General features: G+C 47.0%; 4 protein-coding genes across 8 annotated transcripts in view; 3 read left to right on the forward strand and 1 right to left on the reverse strand.

Moving 5' to 3' along the window:
- LOC116842623 overlaps positions 1-16,434 on the forward strand; it is a 46,129-nt gene extending 29,695 nt beyond the window's left edge. For 2 of the 5 annotated variants that reach the window (XM_032812069.1, XM_032812068.1), the window contains one exon: positions 16,105-16,434. In XM_032812069.1, the coding sequence (XP_032667960.1) occupies positions 16,105-16,396 (292 nt within the window). In that variant the 3' untranslated portion in view covers positions 16,397-16,434. Of the gene's footprint in view, positions 1-14,884; positions 15,262-16,104 lie in introns of those variants that run through there. The other 3 variants (XR_004377750.1, XR_004377751.1, XM_032812070.1) reach the window with 3 other exon arrangements.
- On the reverse strand, positions 7,117-12,877 carry LOC116842617 (centrosomal and chromosomal factor-like). Its single transcript, XM_032812054.1, has one exon. It carries the CDS (start codon positions 11,239-11,241, stop codon positions 9,535-9,537), a length of 1,707 nt encoding a protein of 568 aa, XP_032667945.1. The 5' UTR covers positions 11,242-12,877; the 3' UTR covers positions 7,117-9,534.
- Positions 16,406-17,964, forward strand: LOC116842622 (mitochondrial intermembrane space import and assembly protein 40-B). The gene has a single exon (XM_032812067.1). It carries the CDS (start codon positions 16,444-16,446, stop codon positions 16,945-16,947), a length of 504 nt encoding a protein of 167 aa, XP_032667958.1. The 5' UTR covers positions 16,406-16,443; the 3' UTR covers positions 16,948-17,964.
- A 3,152-nt stretch (positions 17,965-21,116) lies between these two features.
- The window catches only part of LOC116842613 (protein similar), a 44,940-nt gene continuing 43,736 nt past the window's right edge, over positions 21,117-22,320 (forward strand). The window contains exon 1 of the mRNA XM_032812043.1: positions 21,117-21,698. Within this exon, the coding sequence (XP_032667934.1) occupies positions 21,655-21,698 (44 nt within the window). The 5' untranslated portion in view covers positions 21,117-21,654. The remainder of the gene's footprint in view (positions 21,699-22,320) is intronic.

The following is a 22,320-nucleotide window of genomic DNA, read 5'->3' on the forward strand; positions in this document are numbered from 1 at the left end:
GGGGGGGGGGGGAGGGAGCAGAGGGCACGAGAACGCATTGAACGATTTTTTGAGCGTGTTTCCGTGCGATAATACAGAAAATGCGAAACGTTCTGGACGAAAGTGTCTCGAGTATTTGCGTATGCTCCTCCTGATCTCTCTGGAAAATATACGTCAGGATCACGAGGGGGAAGGGACGCTTATGAACAAGATTCGTAAAGTCGTAGGGGTCGTAAGGACGGAGGGCAGCAGGATGAAGAGTAATATTTCGCGTCGAAGTTAACGGTTCCCTCGGACACACCCGCTATATGCGACCGAGCTGTGTTTCGAAGGGATACTGAGGCTCGTAATAAAACGAACATCAAGACAGGACCAGTAGAATCGTTGCGTAAAAAAGAGAAGAAACGTTCCTCGACTTTCTCGAATATCGGCAATATCGAGAAATAGCGCGGTCAGAACGACCGTCCCGGAAATTGCTCCGGTCGAACATCTCAGACGGCGATCGCGACTGTTTTCTTGGGGACTTTCCCGCGGCTTTTCCCGTGAAAACGGGACGAATTACTCGCGCCGCGGGATAACGACGAATCTGCCGGCGAACGAAGGCGCGACCACTATCACCTCTTTTTCGAGCAGAAGAGCGACCATCGAATCGTTCTCGTAGAAATATACTATTGGGGTGTCGATTAACCCTTCATGTATGTGATTCATTGGTCATTTCCGGACAGTTGTTGAATCACTGTTTTCTCCATGTGTAAGTAAAAGAATACAATTTTTTCTCGTTATTTAAGGTCTATATTTTCTGCTCAGAATGTTTTCTGAACGTGTCAAAGCCTTCAGTATTTTTCCTTCAGTGTTTTTTCCTTTCACAAAACAGAAGAAAATATAGAATTATTGAGTGTTTGGCTTCCCAAAATGATCCACGAATCGTGTAAGATTATAATCAGCATATAAACGAAGCAGTTCTCTACGTCGTTCGCTATCATTCACGCGCTCATTCCGGACACCCTGTATATATCCCGGCGCCGCTCTTCCCTCACATCCCGTCAATAATTCGCGCGATAGATAAAACCGAGCTCGTTCCCCCGGAAATTCCGCGCCGCCGCCGCCGCCGCAAATTTTTTTCCGGGCAGCTCCGATGCGCGTAAAGGTGAAGGCACGTCTAGACGGTCCGGGCAAAAATTGCTCAGCATCGGCGGAATGCGAATGTCGCCGTAATCAGAAATGAAGGCCGCGGACGTGTCAAGTGGCGAGCGGAAAAATATCGAGGAGGGGTTGGTACCTTTGAAAGTAAACGATTCAGGAACCGATGCGTCTTCGGTAGATAAAAATTGCGATTTTCCCAGCAGACTTCCCCGCGCTCTCGTCTCCCCTGCGCGAGCCAGCTTTTATATGGAGCTGCCGATCGCGAATTACCCTTCGTCCTACCCTTCGTCCTTTGTGCCCGAAAATGCCTCGTCGGTTCTCTTTCTCTCTCATTCTCGCGGGATCCGTGCAGCGCACATTTTTCACAGCCGGAACGCGGAGGGCGGGCGCGAGGGAAATTACGGCACGGGACGCGGTTAAATCCGACGGCCCTTCTTTCTGCGAAACGCGCGAGTGCTAATGACTTTTTGAAATATACGCCCGGACGATTAAATAAGCCCGCTTTTCGGCCGTGGCTGCCGCGAATGGCGTTTTTCCGAGAACCATTAAGTCGCTCTGCCCGTGAAATGAAGAATGTTGCCCCGCTTTTGTATTTCGTCTGGATCGAGAGCGATATATATATATATATATATATATATATGTGTGTGTGTGTGTGTGTGTGTGTATAAAGTATGTATGTATGTATGTATACATGTGTGTACACACACATTCTTAGACCGAAATTGACGCACGAAATTTTTGTGAGACAGGGGCGGCGACGACGACTGCGATGTCGATATTTCGTTGAAATATTTCGAAAATTCGTGCGGTCCTCGAGAGGGAAGAAGGGCCTCGCCACCGATCCCCATCTCGACCCGCCTCTCTGCCCCTCGACGGGGTCTCCACCGCCGCCGCCGCCGCCGCCGCCGCCGGTTCCTGCCTCTCGACCCGCTTCGCCACGGCTCAGCCGCGGCTTGCTCGTTCGCTCGCTGCGGCTCGGTGCGGTCGTGTGGTCACGTTGATCGATCGTTACCGTGTAACGAACGAAATACGGTCCCCCGTCCGTTTCTCCTTGAGCGCGCGCTTTGAAAAGGGCGCGGGACAAAAAAAGACGAAACCCAAGCCGGCTTGGACGTCGCTCGGGTTTCTAGAGATACACCACGCCGAGAACGCGAGACGGAGGGTGGAGGGAGGAGAAACAGAGAAGGGGAGAGAGAGAGAGAGGAAGAGAGAGAAAGAGAGAGAATGAGAGAAGAGAGGATATACCGTGGTACGACGGATAGTGAGGGAAAAACGGGATATAGGCAGAGAAACAGAGATAGAGAGACAGAGAAACAGAGAGAGAAAGAGACAGAGTGACCACGATGACGCGACACACAGCCGCCGTTTCCATTTCCTGTACGCGACCGCGATGCGAGAGCCGCAAAAAAAGAGCTAGGATGTAAGGGTTGAAGCGGCTGATGCGGGAGTGAAGGGGGAGAGACAGAGGGGTAGGATGGACCGCAGCGCGAGCAGAGTGCCAGAATTTAGCGAATTCATCAACGTCGGTCTATGTGCAACGTCCGTTAATTTTCTACGACCGTAGCTTTTTATTCATAACGAATTTGTACCGCTCACGCTTATTAAAGGAACGCGCGTGTACGTAACCTATGTGTTCGTGTGCGCATGTGTGGAAAGGAAGCGACTGCACAGTCACCTAGTTACGCCATTGGGGAAGGGGGGGCGGCGGCGGCGGTTGGGCCCGCAGGGATCCAGCGGGGTCCACCCCGGACTCAAAGGCCCGTATTCACGTCATACGTTTAATGATAGATGTGGGACGGTGATACGGTTTGATGTTCGCTGCCTAACCCATAGCGATTGTGAGTGCACGAAAACGCACCTTGTCACAGACATTACAGAAACGACTCGCTCGTTCTGGCGGAAGCGCGCGCGCGCGCGCGCGCGCGCGCGCACACACGTGGCACCACATTAGGGAAATTCCCGAATCTCGGAAATTGCCTCATTAAGCAACGCCGGTCGGAATGGAGCAGGTGAAAGTTTTAGCCGTATCTAAAAGCGCTTGCTACAGCCTTGCTCTCGTAAATCAGCGAGTCTCTTTGTGCGACGGGCGAGGAGGACGATGAGGACGACGGCGGGAAAAACGCGCGGCGCAGAGTTCGGTGCTCGCCCGTTGTTAAGATGATTGTCGGCCGCGTGTTAAGTCGTTTAGCGTGCGGCCAACGCTGGGTACTCGAGTACAGTAGATTTTAGTGACGGTGGAGCGAACGGCTCGAGAGTCCTCCAGGTTGGAAACCTGTTACGGCGTTAAGCGACGAACAAACAACGATGGTCCGGGCATAGAGCTACACCCCGTCGCTTTGAGTGATCTAGGACGAGGATGAATACAAGCGAGGATATTATGTTTCAGCGAGGTGTCCGAAAAAGGGGCATATTTATAATTAGAAAACACCGTCGTCCAGATGAACAATAAACCAAAGGGACTACATAATCATTTTCTATCTTTTTCCTCCTGGCACATTCTTCTTATACCTTCTTCTTTTCATTTCTGTTCCTCACAATGTTGCGCTTCATTGTTTTATATAATAATTGTTCATTGTGTAAAAAGGTTTCTTCCCGCAAACAAATTTACGATCATAGTCTTGACCAGAAATTTACTCCATAATTCTGATCACAGATTGTTCCTAATTTGTTATCTGGTTCGTTTAATACTAACGTTAGGTATGTTAGATAGGTTAGTTTAATACTACTAGTTTAAGACAGTAAAAATAAGTTTGTAATTTCTTATAAAAATCACTCAACGTTACAACGGTGTATCTTGTATTCCTAATTGGCTTGGAACCAAAACAGTAACAAAGTACTTTTTTCCATCGTGTGTTTTTTCAAAACTCTGTCATATTTTAATCGCTCTGATAGGAATAGGTCATTAATTGTCGCTGGTTCTAATGTTAAAGATCTCGGATATTAATTATTAATAATGTTCTAATTATTAGTAATCCTTAGTAACATTATCTCATACAGACTTGGTAACTGACTGGGGATCAACCTGATCAGGATTATAGCACAAATTTCTAGTCTGGATTGTGATTATCATTTTGGAAGTGCATTACGTTGCATCGTGCTGTAATGCCGACGCAGCGAGCTGCCACAGCTCGTGACAGCTTGTTCAATCATCTTGAACGTTGCTCCAAGTAGGGGTAGCTTCCGATCTCGCATTCGCGTGCGCGATCCGCCCGACCGGCATCGCGAATAATTAATAGACCGACGTGAGTAACGAGCTTTTAATTGTTGCTTAAGCACCGCGGGATAGTATCTCGTGATCTCCAGCAAACACATCGTTTTTGCATCGCTGTCGTCCATCGTTAATTGCGTCGCGACAATCTCGTCCTCCTTCGCGCGCGATCGCTCGTGCGAATATCGCTCTTTCCGGGGAGGAATCGTCACTCTTACTCGACGACGACGACGACGACGACGACCTTCGAAAGCCGCTCCAGAAATGGCCCTCCGCCCTGTTTCTCATGCTCTCGTCGCCCGAAGTCGATTGACGATAATGAGCGCTAATTGCGCGACTCTTAAACTCGCACGTAAGACCGATGCGTTGTTAAAGCTCGTTACGTGAGTTTCGTTAAACAGAGAGCTGCGCAGCCATCGATTTTAATTTCGAGGACAGATTGTTCAACTAATTCAAAGTCGAATCGCGGTTCTCGCGCGGACCAACTCCCCGAATTTTCGACGATAAATGACCCACCCTCGGCTCGCCGTGTTACACGTCAGGATTCGGTTCTGCTAGGGTTAAGCCTCGGATTATATCTTTCCCGCGGGAGAAGTGGGATAATTTCAGAACGCGAATAATTAACCCTAGCGGAGCTAGCAAGGGAACGCGAAATGTTTAACTATTTGTATCTCGCAATAAACTAGATACATCTGCTGTAACTCTTGCTTACGATATCCTCCCCTCTCTCTCTCTCTCCTTCTCTCTCTTCGCAAGAGTTTTTTTACGATTCTCCCTTAGGATATCCGACCGGTAAATCAGAATGCATTGTTATCTTGTTGTCTTGCCAATATTCAAACCACTGTGAAAAAAGGAGGAAACAGAAAGAAATTGGGGAATTCAGCGAAAAGGAAGAAGGACCGAGCAAGAAGGACTTTCTACGGCGAGGTGAAATTCCAGTCCGGCACGGGTTGCTATCACGGCGACGTCGCCGGCAAGACGAACGATGCTTATCATTTGGCGTCGATCGCGTCATCACGGTATCGATTTTCGCTGCCGCGATCGACATGGTGTCTCGTCGCATCGCGTCGCCGTTCATTCGGCTAGAACTGCTGAATAATGGAGGCGAGGAATTTGAAAGGTTTCGAAAGGCATCTTATCTCTTTTTTTTCTTCTCTCTTTGTTTAAAAGGAGAGTCTTGACGAAAAATTTCACGATATCTAGACAAACGTTTGTTTTCGCATCCGAGGTCAGAGAGAAAGGAAAGTAATAACAGATGATAAATGACAGCGGCGATAATCTTAAGAGGAAACGATCGAAGATGTAGGTGTTACGAATTTACACCCTCCTATCTACGAAATTCTTTATCCCTCCAATTTCGATCGTTCTCACGATTCACGCAAAGATACCGGGATAGGGATGCCGGGAACCTGGAAAGAAATATAGAAGAGCTGAATGCACTGTATCTCGGAAATGATTTACCCTTATCGGAGAGAAGGAATCGGGTGTCATTTACGAGAAGATTTACGATGCGCTTGACAAATGTGAAAAGCGTCGCTTCGCTTCGCGCGCGCTCTCTTCCGCTCACTTCCAGTTTGTCTTTTGGTTCTTCTGCGGTCGTACGGACATTCGACACTCCTCAGACATCCTGTATACGAACCTAAAAGTCTGCGGCTTCGCACAACTGCGGATACAGAGACTTGCGGCTTCGGGGACACGCGTAACCGAGGATCCGTGGGACCAAAGATGCGCGTACGAGAGTCCGAAAGAGAAATTGACAAGACCAACCTAAGGTTCTACTTGGCGCGCGACTTGGTTGGACACGAGAGAATCGGTGCAGCTGAAGCGCGTACGTTCATGTCTCGGGATGAAAGAAACTCATGTACCTCTCTTCTCCTCCGGGCTACCTACAAAGAACCCTCCGGATGACGACACCGTCATCAACGACTACTCGTGAACTACAGCGCGAGACGGGGTCCAACCTGGGGTGGTTCCGCGGTTCTACGGTATCGGGGAACCCTGAAAACCGAGCGTACTGTCCATCCTTCAAAAATACCGGCGACGTCCTCTATCGTTCCAAGCATACTGAATAATGGACGAGTCGCGAAGGGGAACGGAGGAGAGGTGGAGGGACGACGTCTTCGGGTTCTCGAGGGGCCCGAAAACTCCGCCAGAACGTAGATGCTAATGCGGCCCTAAGCAAACGGATTTCTCCTTCTTTTTTTTCTCTTTCTCTCTTTCTCTACCTGAGTCGCGCTCATTGCAGGTGGATGGAAACACGCCTGACGTGTACGAGCGACGACCATTTCAACTGTCCCTCTTCCCTCCGTCCATCCGTCAGGTCCGCCGCGTAGTGTGTACGCTGTGTGTATGCGTATAACGCGTACGTGTGTGAGCACGACGTGTGTTTATTCGGTGCCCGTCCGTCCGTCCGGCCACCCGCTCACCGTCAACAACGAACACGGCACGTACGATCGTTGTCGGCGACGGTATACAGGGTGTCTCGCAACTCAAGACTTCTTCGAATCGCGAGTGCTGGAAGAGCCAAATAGAGAGAGGAGCAGAACGTGAGGGGAGAGAGAGAGAGAGAGAGAGAGAGAGAGAGAGAGAGAGAGAGAGACGTAGTCTCTCCTCGCCTTTCCTGAGTCACGAACGGTTGTAGCTTAGATGACTTTGAGGAATCAGGTTTCGGCAAATACATTACGAAGCGTTTAACCACTTTCAAGTGGACGTTGGAAATTTGGAAGATTTTAACAGGAATGTTATCCTTGAGACTTGAGGCTTGCTTTTGCAAGTGACATTTCACATTTGGCAAAAACATAATTTTGTTTTTATTCTTTCTTCTCTTCTATGTACTTGTAACAAAATTTACAAACAAAAATAATATACATAAAAAAACAATATATACATAATATATAAAAAATACATAACCAAATAGTGCACGATAAGACGTTCTATAATGACAAATGTATGGTTAGAAATGATCGATCCAATCGAAGATTGAATTGGAAGTTGTTTCTTAACTCTTGCAGTTCTGAGTCACGACGTTTTCTGTTCACTCGATCCGTAGAAATTCAGTTACTCTGTGACAGTCACGTGAGTGTGGTTTATGTGTGTGTTTACTTATGAGTGTAATTTATATTTACACATACTTTCTTCAGCATCCAACTATCGCACCGACACATTCATAGTCACGCATATTCGTATCGAGTAGTATTAGTGTATAAAAAGAATTGATTGATGGAATCAGTCGGAACGAAACGCGATATCGAGATAGACTTGACGTGGAGCCGCGAGAGATTGCCGTAATTTAACGTAAACTGCAGTTATCCTAAATGTTTCTTTAGCGGGAGGTGGCGTAAAGAAGTATGTGCCAGCGGTTATGCCAGGTACCTCGTGGAGCACACGCGTAAAGGAAGAATTAACGATTCCAGGCTGGGCGGTACGTAAATTAACTCATGGAAATCGAACCTCCGTCAAAATGAGGCCCCTCGCCGTGCTTCCGAGACACCCCGTACGTGCGCGCGGGGAGGAGACAGATGTACCCTATGCCGACTATGCGCGCTATAGACCCACCCGCATGCACTTTTAACGATCGAGATGATAAGTCGCGCGGAACGGGGCGAGAGAGCGCGGCGCGGGTTCTCTCCGCGTTCGGATTAAGGTGGATTCACACCGAGGCGAGCAGCACCGCCCTGGATCATAATCCGATATAGCGGCGCGTCTCGGGGAAGGAGGCGTCCGCCATTTACGATGACGACAACCTTGCTCGAAGTTCGTCGTCGGCGTCGTCGTCGTCGTCGTCGTCGTCGTCGTCGTCACGAATGCGCGTTTTCGTTCTCGCAGTTTCGCGTTCGCGAGGAAGAACGAGCGGTCAGACGCTCAGCGAAACTCCAACTGTGGTGCTGGAGGTGTTCACGTGTCGTCTACGCGTAGAGTGTCCGCGAATCGTCGCTTCACATGTGGCATCGTGAACGGAACGAGTATGTCGAAGATGAAAGAGGACCGCGTGTAAAATCACACACATGTTTCAGACATGGTTGAGGTCATAGGCCCGAGTAAGGAGTTCGAGTCAGAAAGGAGTCGAACAAAGTCTCGAATCGTCTAGACGAGAGAGCATTTCATGTGCCGTGAATACGACACGTATCTGTTTTATGTACTTGGTGTCGCGGTACTACCACCTATCTCTTGATACATCCGATTCTTCAGAGGTCTGTCAGATCGAAAAGCTCGTCCTTTGTCCCGCGTTTCTACGCGTAGACCATTCCCGTTCGATTTCCGTTAACTAGATGCACTACGTGCTTGCCGCACGTGTCGTCTACGCGATGTTTGCGTCAACTGACGAATCGTACAAGTAGAAATGTCAACACGACGGGGGCAGGACAGGAAAGATTATCGCGGAACTTTCCGTGATATCGATACGAGCTTTATGTTACGGAAGGATCATATATCGCAAGGCATATATGTTCGAGGCATGAGATAATTACCGAAATCAATGAATCGTCTTGTCGATTAAACGGTCTCCAACGAACGCGGCTCGTAAAGTGAAGGAAAGCGAAGGGAAGAATTGGAAACACGGTCGTTATATGAGCAGCGTCTACACTGATCATGCGCTCTCTATGTGAGCCACGCGCAAAGTGATGCTTCAGCTTCGCGGTCTACACACGTGGATGGGAAACGTCGAGAGCGCGTTCGGCGCAGACCACCGTCGACAAACAAGTAGCGCCTCGACCGACGTATCATTTCGCTGGCTCTAATTAGTCAGAGCCCGGCCGTCACTCAACGACAGTCGTCACTCTGCCAAATATACCCCTCGGTGCCATTAGGCACCGCGCCTTACGAGATAACAGACCCGACCGAGAGAATCAGTAACTCGTCGTTCGACCGCTCGACCGACACGCGGCGATTTCAGCGACCGCGCCCCGACTCCGGCCTGCTCCCTTATTGAATTTTATCGATTTCTGTTAAGCGTTTGATAATGAACCGAGGGAGACGGGAGAGACACGGAAGCAGCCCCTGAGAGGTGGTCGCGAGTCGGTCGAGAGTCGGGCATCGACCGGGCGGGAAATAGAAGCAGCGCACAGACACGTTCCTCTCGTCGGACGTTCACAACAGCACAACCGCGGTCGCGATAGTCGCAGATGTTGTGCGATTATCGTTCACGCGTAGACGCCTAACACCGCGAACACCGGAATCGCGAAACCGCCTGAGCTCCCCGCTGTCGTCTAACTTTGGGGCAGGAGGGCGTGATAACCCGGCGTCTCGTAGAAGCCGGCCGCCTGGAGAGCGTGCAAGGAGGTTCTGTGTAACGTGCTGGCGTAGACACTGGAGACGCCGGTGGCGGTTACGCCGTTGGAAGCACCGAAAATGGACGAAGAGGAGGAGGAGGAGGAGGTGGAGGACAACGAGGAGGAAGCCTGCTGGCCGATATGCGAGGCTGCCCGCGACAACAACGTCGCCGACGGCCGCCTGTAAGGATGATGGGCGACCGCCGAGACCGCCGTGGCAGCCCCGCGATGATGGCTATTGGACGAGCTCGAGCTCGTGGCCGCGCCGCTGTACGCCTGCTGATAGGTTTGCCGTAAGATACCGGAGATCGACGCAGACGTCGGCGACGTGGCCGACGAAGAAGAGGAACTTCGGTCGCTTTGGTGAGGTTGATGATGAAGCTGATGAGTAGTACGATGTTGCTGCTGCTGCTGTTGCTGTTGTTGCTGCTGCTGCTGTTGCTGCTGGCGGTGCTGATGATTGTGGGCGCGCATGGCGCGGAAGTAATGTTGATAAATACCTGATATGACTGCCTTCTCGTCGGCAGAGATGAGGTCGGTACCGGAAGCCGTTGGTGTCACGGATCGTTGTTGCTGCGATTGTTGGCTGTGATGCTGCTGATGAGCGTGACTGTGATTCCTGTGGTGATGGTGATGATGATGATGAGCCGGCTGCTGCTGTTGTTGCTGCTGCTGCTGCTGCTGCTGCTGCTGCTGGGGATGATGCCGCCGCTGAGACTGCTGCTGCTGCTGCTGTTGCTGCTGCTGAGACAACGTGGCCGCGACGTTGAGCGCCGCGCGATACGAGGCCGCCATAGCGACGGACATCTGGCCGCTGGTAGATATGAGACTGCTACCAGAATCCGCAGTCGCCACCACCGCCGCGGTGACTGAGGACGACGCGACGGACGTCGTTGGCGACACGGTGGAGGTGGGCACGTTGGAGGACACGAGGTTGTTGCTCGACGGTAACACGTTCGCGGCGGCTGTCGTCGACGAGGCGACCGCAACCGCGACCGTTGCGGTAGCGACCGTCACGGCGGCGGCACCAGCGGTCGCGGCACTCCTTCTGCCGCTTCTGCGAGACGCGGACATGGATGCGGTCGCCGGCGCAGCTGGCGGCGGCAGATTATTGACGAAGGGGCTTCTCCTCTCGCGCTCGGCGCGTCGATAGTAGCACGGATGGATCATGAGGAGGGGCTCGCCGCCGCCGGGCGGCGGCTTCGCCTGGCTCGGCAGCTCGTACTCGACGCTGCAGTCCACGTGAAGCGGCTGCGAGTAGTCCTTGTAGTCCTTGTAGGTAGTGACCGCCACAGCAGCGGCCGCGGCGGCGGCAGTCGCGGCGGCGGCTGCAGCTGCGGCCGCGGTGGCGGTCGCCGTCGTGTTCGCGTTCACGACGTTGTTGACGTTGACGCCGTTGTTCGCCGCCGACGTGTTGCCGGCAGAAGCGACGACGGCGACGGCGGTGGTCGCGGCGGCGTCGTCGAGGCCGGTGGACGCCGCTGGCAGGACCGTCTGACCGGTCGCGTCGCTGGACGACGTTCCTAGTCCACCACCGTGATGATGGTGATGATGATGATGGTGGTGGTGGTGATGATGATGATGTCCGTGTCCGTGCATGACGGCGCCTACCACCACTTCCTTCTCGTAGCAGGCGGCGGCCATGTTGTCGGGTGCCTCCTCCTCCTACTATCCAGGCTTCCGCCGGCGCGCCGCCGTCCTACCTTGCACGCCCGACGCTGACGACCCACGATGACCCACGATGTCGAACGCTAGGCCCTCATGATGCGGGACGATCGCGATGATTCTCGTCGGCGACGATTCGCTGCCGCCCGTCGTCGTCCGCGTCTCGCTCGGTACCCCGATGTTGCCCCGCGATATCCTCCAAGCGTGACTATTCGCTACTCGGCATGAAGAGAGACTTCCTTCCTGAAGGAACGCACAGCACACACGCTGCCGGTGATGATGATGACGATGAAAGCGATGATGATGACGATGACGATGAAGGAGTGTTGCCAGTGTGGTCAGTGACGGCCACTACGATACTCCCCGACTAGACTCATGCACTGTCGAACGAGCCGGAGGAGAAGGGTGTTCATCTCGCCGCGCGGTAGGGTATATAGCCTTAGCCCGAGGGTTGGACCAAGGGGGTATATCCAACACCAAGGGAAAGCTCTCGAGAGAAGTCCAGCGCGCTCGCGGCGAGCGTTACACGATTGTATGCTTTTCTTTTGATTTCTTTTTCGAGCAAAAAGCTCGCTCTAGTGTGCCAATTAATATACGGGGGTCTCGATTAGTCCCCGGCGTTTGCTCGCTCGTTCAGGACGGTCGGTCTTCTCTCGTCACCGCTCGCTGTCAGGACCACCCGTCCTGCAGCCTCCTTCCTTGCTCCCCTACCTTCTCTCTTTCTCTCTCTCTCTCTCTCTGTCGTTCTTTCTCTCTCTCTCTATCTCTCCCTTTCCTTCCTTCTATATATCTCCCTCGTTCTCTCACTCGGTCCGCCTCACTGACTGATGTCTTCCTCGTCCCTCCTCCTCCGCTGTTCGGCCGTCTCTCACGCGTGCTTCACTTCACTGTCACGAGCTGCTCGAGGGCCCGGGTCGCAACCCGGTCGCCGTTGATGGCCGCTCGGGATCCCCCCCGCGAGTGTCAGCTTCTCGCGAGGCCGTCCGTGGCGCGGCCGAACCCGTGGGAACGTCGTGCGATAGGAGCGACGATGCCGTCAGGATGTCGTCGGGCCCGAGCCGACGTCCGACTGACTTGGGCGTAGTAGCGTTTAGTCGGCTCGCTCGCGCGCTGTGTGAGAGGGAGGCGAGTATGTGTGTATACCGCCGTCGCGCGGCGTCTATATCGCACGCATGGGTCCTCGTTCCGTCTCGAACCTCGATCCTCTCCGTTTCGTTCGCGCACGTACACGAATACGCGCACCCTGTATATACGTGAAAAAACCGCGTGAACCGTCTCTTTGATGTCGCGACACGATACCACCCCCGCACGCGTTTGCCGATCCGTCTCGCTCTTACGTACGTATGTGTGTATGTGTGTACGTATGAATGTGTACGATGGGCACGTCTCCCTCGCGTGTATGCGCGTATAGTACGGTACGTACGTATCTGTGTATGTACGTACGTGCGCGAGTGCGTTCGTGCGGGCGTGCTGTGTGTGAGTGCGCGAAGAGAGCGAGCGAGTGAGCGAACGAACGAGCGAGCGAGCGAGCGAGCGTGTATGTCTATGTCCGTGTATACGTGCGAAGTGCAACGCAATGCAAGTGAACGCGGCTCGATCGTCTCGCACGGACAGCCGAGCTGCGACTGAAAGCAGAGTTCCTGCGGGACCCTTGACAAGCGCTCCCCTTTGGCGGCGCCGCAGCGCCCGTCATGGCAATCGGTAGTCGCGTGGTCGATCGCAGGGCCGGGCTAATGGCGGGTTTACACGCCCCCGAAGCGCGTCCAATTTTTATGAGACCGTGTCGAACGCGCATCGTGACTGAGTATTCGTATGCATGTTTCCTCTTACGGAGACTTTGCTTTATTTTTCATTCTAAGGACGTCAAAGGGACGTTTTATTTTTTCAAGCGTCCTTCTTGAGGAATGTATGTTGTTTGGGCGGTGTTCAACAGCTGTGCAGGTATCCGTCCAAATGAAAAATCAAATGAGCTCTTGTTATGTAGATATACATCCTTGAACTTCGTTCGATTTTTTGTTTATATTTGCTTCACACAACTGTATGTCTGAAACTGGAGGGAAATGCGAGGAAAGAAAAAAAGAGAAAGAGAATTGCTAGATAATGCAGAGGCAAGCCTTGCCTATATTTCACACTTTTGTCAATGTAGAATACAGGATTTAAAAAAAAACATCCGTACGTGAGCAAAGAAGTGCGTGAGCATTACGAACGATACGGGCGCGTATACTGACAACGGTATTTATAAAAAAATATCATTGAAGATTGGAATGATATTGCGAGAGATTAGCTTTGTTTGCAGAGAACTTTTGAACTAGTGCGCGTTAGTGCGGTAAGTTAGAATGAAAGAAAAGTTATATTTGTTTTATTCTAACTTATTGCATCGGTTCAGTAGTTTTTCGAAAACTAATAGACTTATTGGATGCATTCAGTATTACAACCGCTCGCTGAACTCTTGGATCTGGTTGGTGTATATTTTTTTAGAGTATATTAGGTTTCATCAACATCTAGAAGTATAAGCCAATCAGATCCAAGAACTCACTGAGCGCTCAGCAAACGCTCGGTATAATACTGGATGCACCCATTGTTGACGCTGCAAGACAGTATTGGCTAGAGATCCTATAATCAGAGTTTGGTCATAAGATAGAACCTTCTGATTGGTCCGCTATGTTTCGTCAAATTTCACAGTATCCAATCACAGTATGCTTATGGCAGTAGGTTAGGTTAGGTTAAGGAAAGATAGATAAAGAAAGAGATTGAAAATATATCTCTCTTTCTCGTAGGATCTTGACGAAACCGCGCGTTGTGGCGGCCAAACTCTGATTAGAGTGACTCTAATATTGGCTAGAGATTCTCAAATAGAGACTGGCCATTGGCCCGAAAAATGGCGGCGATGAATTTGTATACTGCTGAATGAGCGCATGACTATTAAATGTGTGCGTGTATATCGATCTGGGGTTCGATTCTTGACGGTATGCGAATAAGATACGCATACGAAAATATATAGTTCACGTCACATATATTGTAGATTTTCGCATGCGTATCTCATTTGCATACCGTCAAGAATCGGCTCCCTGCAACGTCAATTGTATGTAATTGTATGTCAATTGACATATAAGTAACATGATATTTTATCATTTTAATTACAAAATTTAACATCACGTAACATAAAATGAACAATTAACAACTATTACACTTGCACACATCTATATACCTTTAAATAAAACTTATAACAACAATACAAGTAATCTCTATTTATTAAAATTACCTTATATATTTATATAATATATATTTTTTTTAACTAATTATTTATTATATTACCTGAATAATAATATCTCAAGACTAATTGGTTTTTATTTCTTTCGACATTACATAACGTGTAATTGTTATTGACTATATGTAATATTTTCAAGAACTTACATTATACATTTTAAAGGATAATCACGTGGAGACTCCCTCAATGGCCAGTCTCTGTTTGAGGATGCGTTCCGAGTTGCGCATGAAGCGCGCATTTCCTACAGTATACATAACATAAACTATAGATAAATGCGCGCATATGCGTAACATGGAACGCGGACTGAGAGTCTCTAGTATTGGCTAGAGATCCTTGAGTAGAGACTGGACATAACGGGATTCCGCGTGATTGGTGCACGTGACTTTTGCTCACAAAATGGCAGCGCCAACATAAGTTAGAGTGAGAAAAAATATACTCGTCTCACTCTACTTATTGCACTAGTGCAGCAGTGCAGTGAAAAAGTACAGACCACACACTTCTTACAAGTTCACGTATTGGCGGCCGCCAGCTTTATTCAATCTCTCTTGAAGGGTCTTTAGTATTGGCGTCGCTGTTGTCGCGAAGGCACGTGAAGGTATGAATCAAACGCCGCCGAGCGGTCGCGTAAGATTAACGTGAATGTCCCGGAAGATCTTCCGTTCGATACGTAAGATCAATGTGAGTCATGAGCCAGTGCTTCCACGCAAAATGCATTATTTAGACGTTTCGCTGTTAGTACATTCCAAATTTCACGTAATCACGCGTTTACTGTAAGCGTTCTCTCGCCGTGGAACATAACCTTATACATATGACTTACACGTGTGTGCTGATTTATCGCTGAGCGCTGAATTATCTCGCGAATGATGTAACTTTCTGTCGTAAAAAAGAGATGTTTGTTTGTAATGTGACAACTATCGCTATAAAGTAGATCGTAAATTTGTACCCTATACTTCTTGCTACAGTCGCGAATGTTCAGTACTCCATTCGAGTTGTAAGACTTATAAGCTTTTCAGTTTTGTGAAAATTGTAGTTATTCGTATAGCACTTGTATCATGTATAGGGCTTTCTATCTAGCGGTATGCGCCGGAACCTCTTCATGCAAACGTGCAAACGTTAAAATTTTAAAAAGATTTGTGGAAATTTATGAGTATAATTTTTTAAATTAAAGACATACAAAACTTGAAAATTGCTTTCAAATTGATGTAAGCCTATAATGCATAAAAATAATATTATTTCAAAGAATCCAGTGTGTTTCTCCTTCATTCTTCTCTTATGAGTTTCAGCATTCTTTTTTCTAGAAAGAAAGCCCTGAGCATGTATATTATATGCAGTATTTATAATATATTGAAAAGTAGACTTTGTGTAAAGGTATAAGGTTGTGATACCTTATCTTTACAAGTATATGTCGCTATAAATAACACTCAATAGACAAAAAGAAACATTAACATCGTATAAACAGTAACTTGTGTATAATTAGGAATATGATAAAATTTATGTGATATATGTGACTAGAAATATGAAATATATATATGACACATTTATAACTATTATTAATTTAGAATCCTTCTTTACAGAGAATTGCCACAGGAGTCTGAAGTGACTCTTGTATATTTGAAGAAGAACATTCTTCAAGCTGTACGTCAACTATTTGGTGAGGAAGGAACTAAAAGTACAATAGATATTCTGAAGTTCACCCCAGCAACAGGAAGATTTATTTTGCGTTGCTCATCTGATAACTGTGTAAGATTGAGAGCTGCTCTGACTGTTGCTACCAAGTACGAAGGCCAAACGTGCCTGTATACAGTTCATCGAGTGTCACCAAACTTACTGTCGTTCACTGCTGACAGTAGAACGTACCAACACTGAATTAAATTTGTGCATTATTAAAAAAGGACACGCCTATCGAGATTACCATGCCATCAATTCACAAGGAAGGCAAGGACACTATAATCTTCGCGTCCAAGGAGGACCATGCGAATCCCAGTAATATCGACCTGCCACCACCAGAACCAAATTCGCTCCTGGTGCTGTCCAATGGCGAGATCAATTGGAACTGTCCGTGTTTAGGTGGCATGGCGACTGGGCCCTGTGGTCTGGAGTTCCGCGAAGCTTTTTCTTGTTTCCATTTCTCCAGTGCGGAACCGAAAGGCTCCGATTGCTACGAGGCGTTTAAGACGATGCAGACGTGCATGTCGCAGTACCCAGCGTTGTACGAGAGCAAAGGGTCGATGGACGACTTAGTGGACGACGACGACGACGAGGAGGACGAGCAAGCGGCAAAAGCGCAGTCGACGTCCGCCGACAATAAGGAGAAAAGAAACGCGATGAGCGCGATTCAAGACGACGCAAAGAGAAACCCGGAGACATTGAACCTTTCGAGTACAAAGCAGCAAGTGGAGCAGGCTAAGACTAACTGAACGTGGTTCGCGCGCGTTTCGTCACACTTTGACGACGCCGCGGTGTCGGTAGCATTCACCCGCGCTAGATACATTTCTGGTGCATAGCTAATGAGACTCTAGAGGAGGGGCTCTCTAACTTAATGAAAGTGCGCGAGATAAACGCAAATAGGGAAATGAGGAGAAGCACGTATGTCCCTTCCGTGCGTCGGCCGTCGCCGACTCTGCATGTGTGTCTCTTTCTCTATTCGCGAAGTTACGCAGATCGAGGCCTTGGAGAGGCTAAAATTCAAATGCGCGATGAATAAGCGCGGAACAAATCGGTACGTTTGTAAGTTTTGGGTACAATTGCTCTTAGTTGTTCGTCTGTTATTAAAAAGACCTTATTAATTGCGTCGCTTGTTTTCTCTCCCCAATATGATCCCGATGCGCTTGTCCTTCGTGCATTTCATTTCCTATTACGAGTACGACACAGGTAACAGATCGAGTCGTATGAAACTACTTGCGTCAGTATAAGCGACATACACGTCACTGAAAATATATAATGAATAAAACATTGTCAAGTCCGTGGAATACGACTTTACGTAAGGTATAATGGTAAATATAGCAGTTATGTGTCACTGCTGCGTTCAGATCAAGCAGTCATAGTTATGCAAGAATAACTCAACCCACGTGAAGTATATCTCGAGTAAAATGAAGATAAAACTTTGATATATAATTTAAGAGATATAAATATATTGTACCTGGATTTGAATATGCTTTCCATCAAAGACCCCTATACAATTTGGAAAGTTCCATAATTGCTGAAATTCGTCGGCTACAGATTTCCAACTCTCTTTATTATCCTTGAGAAACAGAATCTTTCAGACAATTCCAAATTGCTACAAACTTCGGGTATTATATTTGAGATTGTGTTGTGTGCAATTCTAAAGACATGATAAAGATTTCATGCTATCTCCAGATGCTAAATAGCGCAATGTAATTTGAAGTAGAGTCTCAGGTGAAATTAGCTCGCAAATACAATATTCTTTAGTGATATGTGGGTTGATTAATGTTAACAATGCCTCAAATATTTCAGGTGAAACTCTAAAATAATCTTCATATTTTTCTGTCTTTGGTCAACATTTCCTTCACAAGGTTTCTCACTTGCTCCTTGCTCAAGTCTTCTTTCAACACTAAATATAGGATGCACCCAACATGTACGTTGTTTTGGAAAGTATTCCTTTTTTTGTGCAATTTTGTATAATGCATACAATTTTGCAATCTTGCGGCGTATCACCTGTTTTCTCACTGTGCACATAGTTTTTTTTAATGATTTCAATAATCTGCAAATAATAATGAATATGTCTTTTGATTTTATACTATACTCCATGATTATATTTAACTGAATATTTATATTTTGACTTTTTGATAAGTATTTGACAGGTGTGTGAGTGTTTTCACTTAACTTCAATAATTGGCTTTTGACGATCCAAGCCTTTCCCTAATGTCACATGAAGCGGAAATCACGGAAGCGTAATTGGCACCTGCCAATAATATAGACTATTCTGATAGATCCAACAGAAGGATCTATGGGAAATATACTTGTAATTGGCTAAGCGCCAATTGCGCTTCCGCGATTTCTGCTCCATGTGACATAAGGGGACACATTTCAGCAGACCACATATGACGGAATACTTGCTATTGGACAGGCTACGTTTCACCAATTTCGCATTGCGTATACGTTCCGTCCCGTGTGACAGCACCATAAGTCTTGCCACTCGACATATTCTGAGTACTATACTACTGTTTAAGTAGTACAACTTAACGGCGAGTCATATATCTTACATAACTAAAATTATATTTTAATTTAAATCTATATTTATATTGTGAATTATTTTTTAATATTTTTTATTAATTCGTATAATTATAACATTTTTTAATTGTACAAACATGATAATAGCAGTGCATACATTAGCAGTAACCTAGATTAATAAACATAGAAAATTACATGTTAAATTAATATTTCAGAGATACTACATGACTACATACCTCAATGAAAAAGTAGCCTCATTAATCATGCAATTCTATAATGTGCGTTTTACTATATAAATCTATAAAGAAGATCGGAAGATATTCCAGGAACGAATTTATGCTGGCTGGGCAGTATCTCATCAAGAGAATGCAAGACGCGACGTGATTTCGTGCGTGCAAATGTGTGAAGTGTTGTTAAACAGTGATTATCTCTCGCGGAACGATTTGTTGGGAGTGCCGACCCAGCCAGCACAAATTTGTTCCTTCCGATATCTTCCTATCGAATATCTTCCGATCTTCCAATAGGAAGATTTGAATATTCGTTCTTAGAATAGAAAGTTCTTTTAAAAAGATAAATATTCTGGGAAAATTCTTATGTTTTCAAAAGGATACTATCTTATCTATATTCTAATAATAATCTTCGGGAATATTCCCACATATATTCATAGAATATTCTATGCATGATTAATTTTTGATCGAGGAATATTCTACACCGGAAAAAAGTTTGTTAGAAAAGTTATTAAATAAAAAGGAAGATCTTTAAATTCTAGAATATTTGTTGTGGTTGCTAATGTGCTCTAGTTATTGCAATCTTTTTATAATAGTGTGCCATTTAATTAATTCCATTTATAATTTGCTTGGAAAAAATCGCTTGACTCCAGTGGACTCGAACCTGAAACCTTTAAGTTCTTTTGAAGGAACTCGCCTTACCTATTGAGCCACTTGCTATTAACTGATGAGAATGACTATCATAATGGTATGTTCGCTTTGAGCGCTTATTCGCTTTCGAAGTATTCTTTATTAATGGTTGCTTTCCAACAAGAGACACAAGTCAACACAAGTATCATCCTATCTTTGTTACTCACTAAATGTGGAACAAAGATAGAATGATGTGGACTTGGGTCTTTTGTTGGGAAGCAACCAAGGTATTGAATTTGGTACAGAGTAAAAATTTTCAATTAGCTCCTTCAAACTTTTCAATATATGAAAATGGGTGTATTCCGTACCACATATGCTTACCAGATTATTTTCCGAATATTCCAATATACAAGATTTTTTAATATTTCAAAAATCACATTCGGGTAATATTCCATACAGAATACATTATTCAATTGCGAATATTCCAAGTACCATTACTGAGAAGATTCATATTCCTATAACAATATTAGAATATTTATTTTAGAATATTCTTGTAGCATGATTTCTAGTATTTTTCGGAATATTCTGGGATAATCTGTGTTTGGCTGGGGAAAGTGGGACTTCCGTCATTGCAGAGAGTGAATATTCGGTGAGACGTCGAAGATGCTGGGCGAAATGTCATTCGTCCGCGTTTTACTTGCCTTTAAGCCGTCGTTAGAAGAATATGTAAGTATTCTGATAGAGCCCCACACAGCATAAGATATCCAAGATGTCCAGAGGATTGCGAAATGTCCGCATAAGTCCTCAGAATATCCTAAAAACATTCTGAGGACTTCTAAATATCTGCATAAGTCTTCAGGATATCCTTACAAGATCTTGTTGCTATTAGGGGCGACGCATAGCACATCTGCGACTTTCGTGTTTCGAAACTAAGAAAAAGATATTTGAAAATTTATTCGTGGAACTAACATTTATTTCGCAGAAATAAGCTCTGTATATTCTACCCATTTGCACGTAAATTTTGAAGTATTTTTTTCTCAGTGTATGTATCGACCGCGGATTGAAATCAAATATTCATGGCGTTCTGCCACGTTTCAGTCACATAGTAACCTTATTAATTTTGTGTATAAAGAAAAGTTTGAAGCCTATCAAGCCCATGTCAGGCTATATATTGAATTGGAGATCAACGTATGATCAAGCGAGCTAATAAGGTGGAAATTAGTTGATTTGTTGAATTATAACATCTACTTTGTAATCCTCTAATCACAATGTTTAGCGCACTATTCATTGTCGGACAATCTCACTTAAGATAAGTAATAACTATTAACACCGGCTTATAATCCGACACAGGACTCGGAGGGTTTGATGGGACGCGTTCGATTTGAATTTTCCGCGCTTTGCAACTTCTTCGCATAGTTTTCGGCGATGATTGTCAGATGGCATGACGTTCAACATGGACGCCACGTGACGTCGCTGTCGCTCTCCCTCCCTTTAGATTTAATTCGCGATGGTGTGTAGTACTTCTACTTTGATAGCAGCGTATGTCATCGTCGCGGGTCGTCACTCGTAATACATAATAACAGTGCCACCATCAGTAGCCACCCGCGACAGTAGCGAGCAGTTTCGACACACTCCTTCGTTGCGTTCATCATCGTCCATTTATCCACAGCTCACACACACAGACACATCATGAATCTATCGTTGCACGAAAGACCAGTGTGCTTCGTGGAATGCGGCGTTGTCCTCTTCGCCGTGATGCAGCGCGTTCGACAGTGACACGCGTCGCGCATCGATCTCGATAACCTGCACCGGCGGAGACTGATAGAGAACGAGACAGAGACGGCAGGTAGTGACTTTCGCGGCAAAGCCGTTTGAAAAGAGAGAGCGAAGCTTTCGCGTGTGAAAGAAAGACAGAGAAAGAGAGAACGCACACCGCGGATACGTTCCTTGGCAGTGACCGAGAGTGTCCTGGTTCTGTGCGTTGAAGGTGCAGTGCGCATTCGAGTGCTTTATACGTTGATCCGACGTCGTGTCGTCCATCGTCGTCGTCGTCGTCATCGTCGTCGGCGTGTCGTCATGGACATCCACAGGAAGGAGAAAAAGCACAAGGAGAAAAGGAGGTGAGTGAATGAAGACGCCTTTATTCGGAACGCAGCCCGTATGGATTCGTTCGTCGCGACGTCGACGTTCACGCGACAGATTCTCTTCACGTCGTCGGCGTTCAATTCATAATTATATCGTTCGTATAACGTGAAATGAACGAAGCGTGGAGGCACAGCTACCGAGAGAGAATGATAGCGAGTGTTAGTATGAAGGAAAGAGAGCGAGCGAAAGATCGAGCGAGAGAAAGAGAGACCAATAGGTAGGTAAAGAGAGAGAGAGAGAGAGAGAGAGAGAGAGCGACGGGCGCGCGCGCGCTTGACGCAATCGCTCCGCTTTGAAGTCGCGTATACTTACGGGACCGTCGTCGCATCGTTTCTCTCTAATTGCGGTTTTCCGTCTTATTCGTTTCCTCTCGCTCACTATCACCGTCTCGCTCTAGCGCCACGTGATACCGTGTTCTCTCTTCTTCGCTCTTTCGTGCGTGCATTTTATCGGCGTCTTTATCGTTATCTCATTCTATTTCTCTCTCTCTCTCTCTCTCTCTCTCTCTCTTCATTAACCAGTCGTTTTAAATGGGACACCAAACTAATATTCATGAAACTCTCTCGCTTCGTTTTCGGCTTAGATTCACGTCACTGA

The sequence above is a fragment of the Odontomachus brunneus genome, unplaced genomic scaffold (genome assembly GCF_010583005.1).
Source record: "Odontomachus brunneus isolate Ranch 3 - 2012 unplaced genomic scaffold, Obru_v1 Obru_scaffold_026, whole genome shotgun sequence".
In the NCBI taxonomy this organism is placed as follows: Eukaryota; Metazoa; Arthropoda; class Insecta; order Hymenoptera; family Formicidae; genus Odontomachus; species Odontomachus brunneus.

Bases quoted from the DNA above. Each gene is read 5' to 3' on its own strand.
- LOC116842617 (XM_032812054.1), bottom strand. From the start codon at position 11,241: ATGGCCGCCGCCTGCTACGAGAAGGAAGTGGTGGTAGGCGCCGTCATG.
- LOC116842622 (XM_032812067.1), top strand. From the start codon at position 16,444: ATGCCATCAATTCACAAGGAAGGCAAGGACACTATAATCTTCGCGTCC.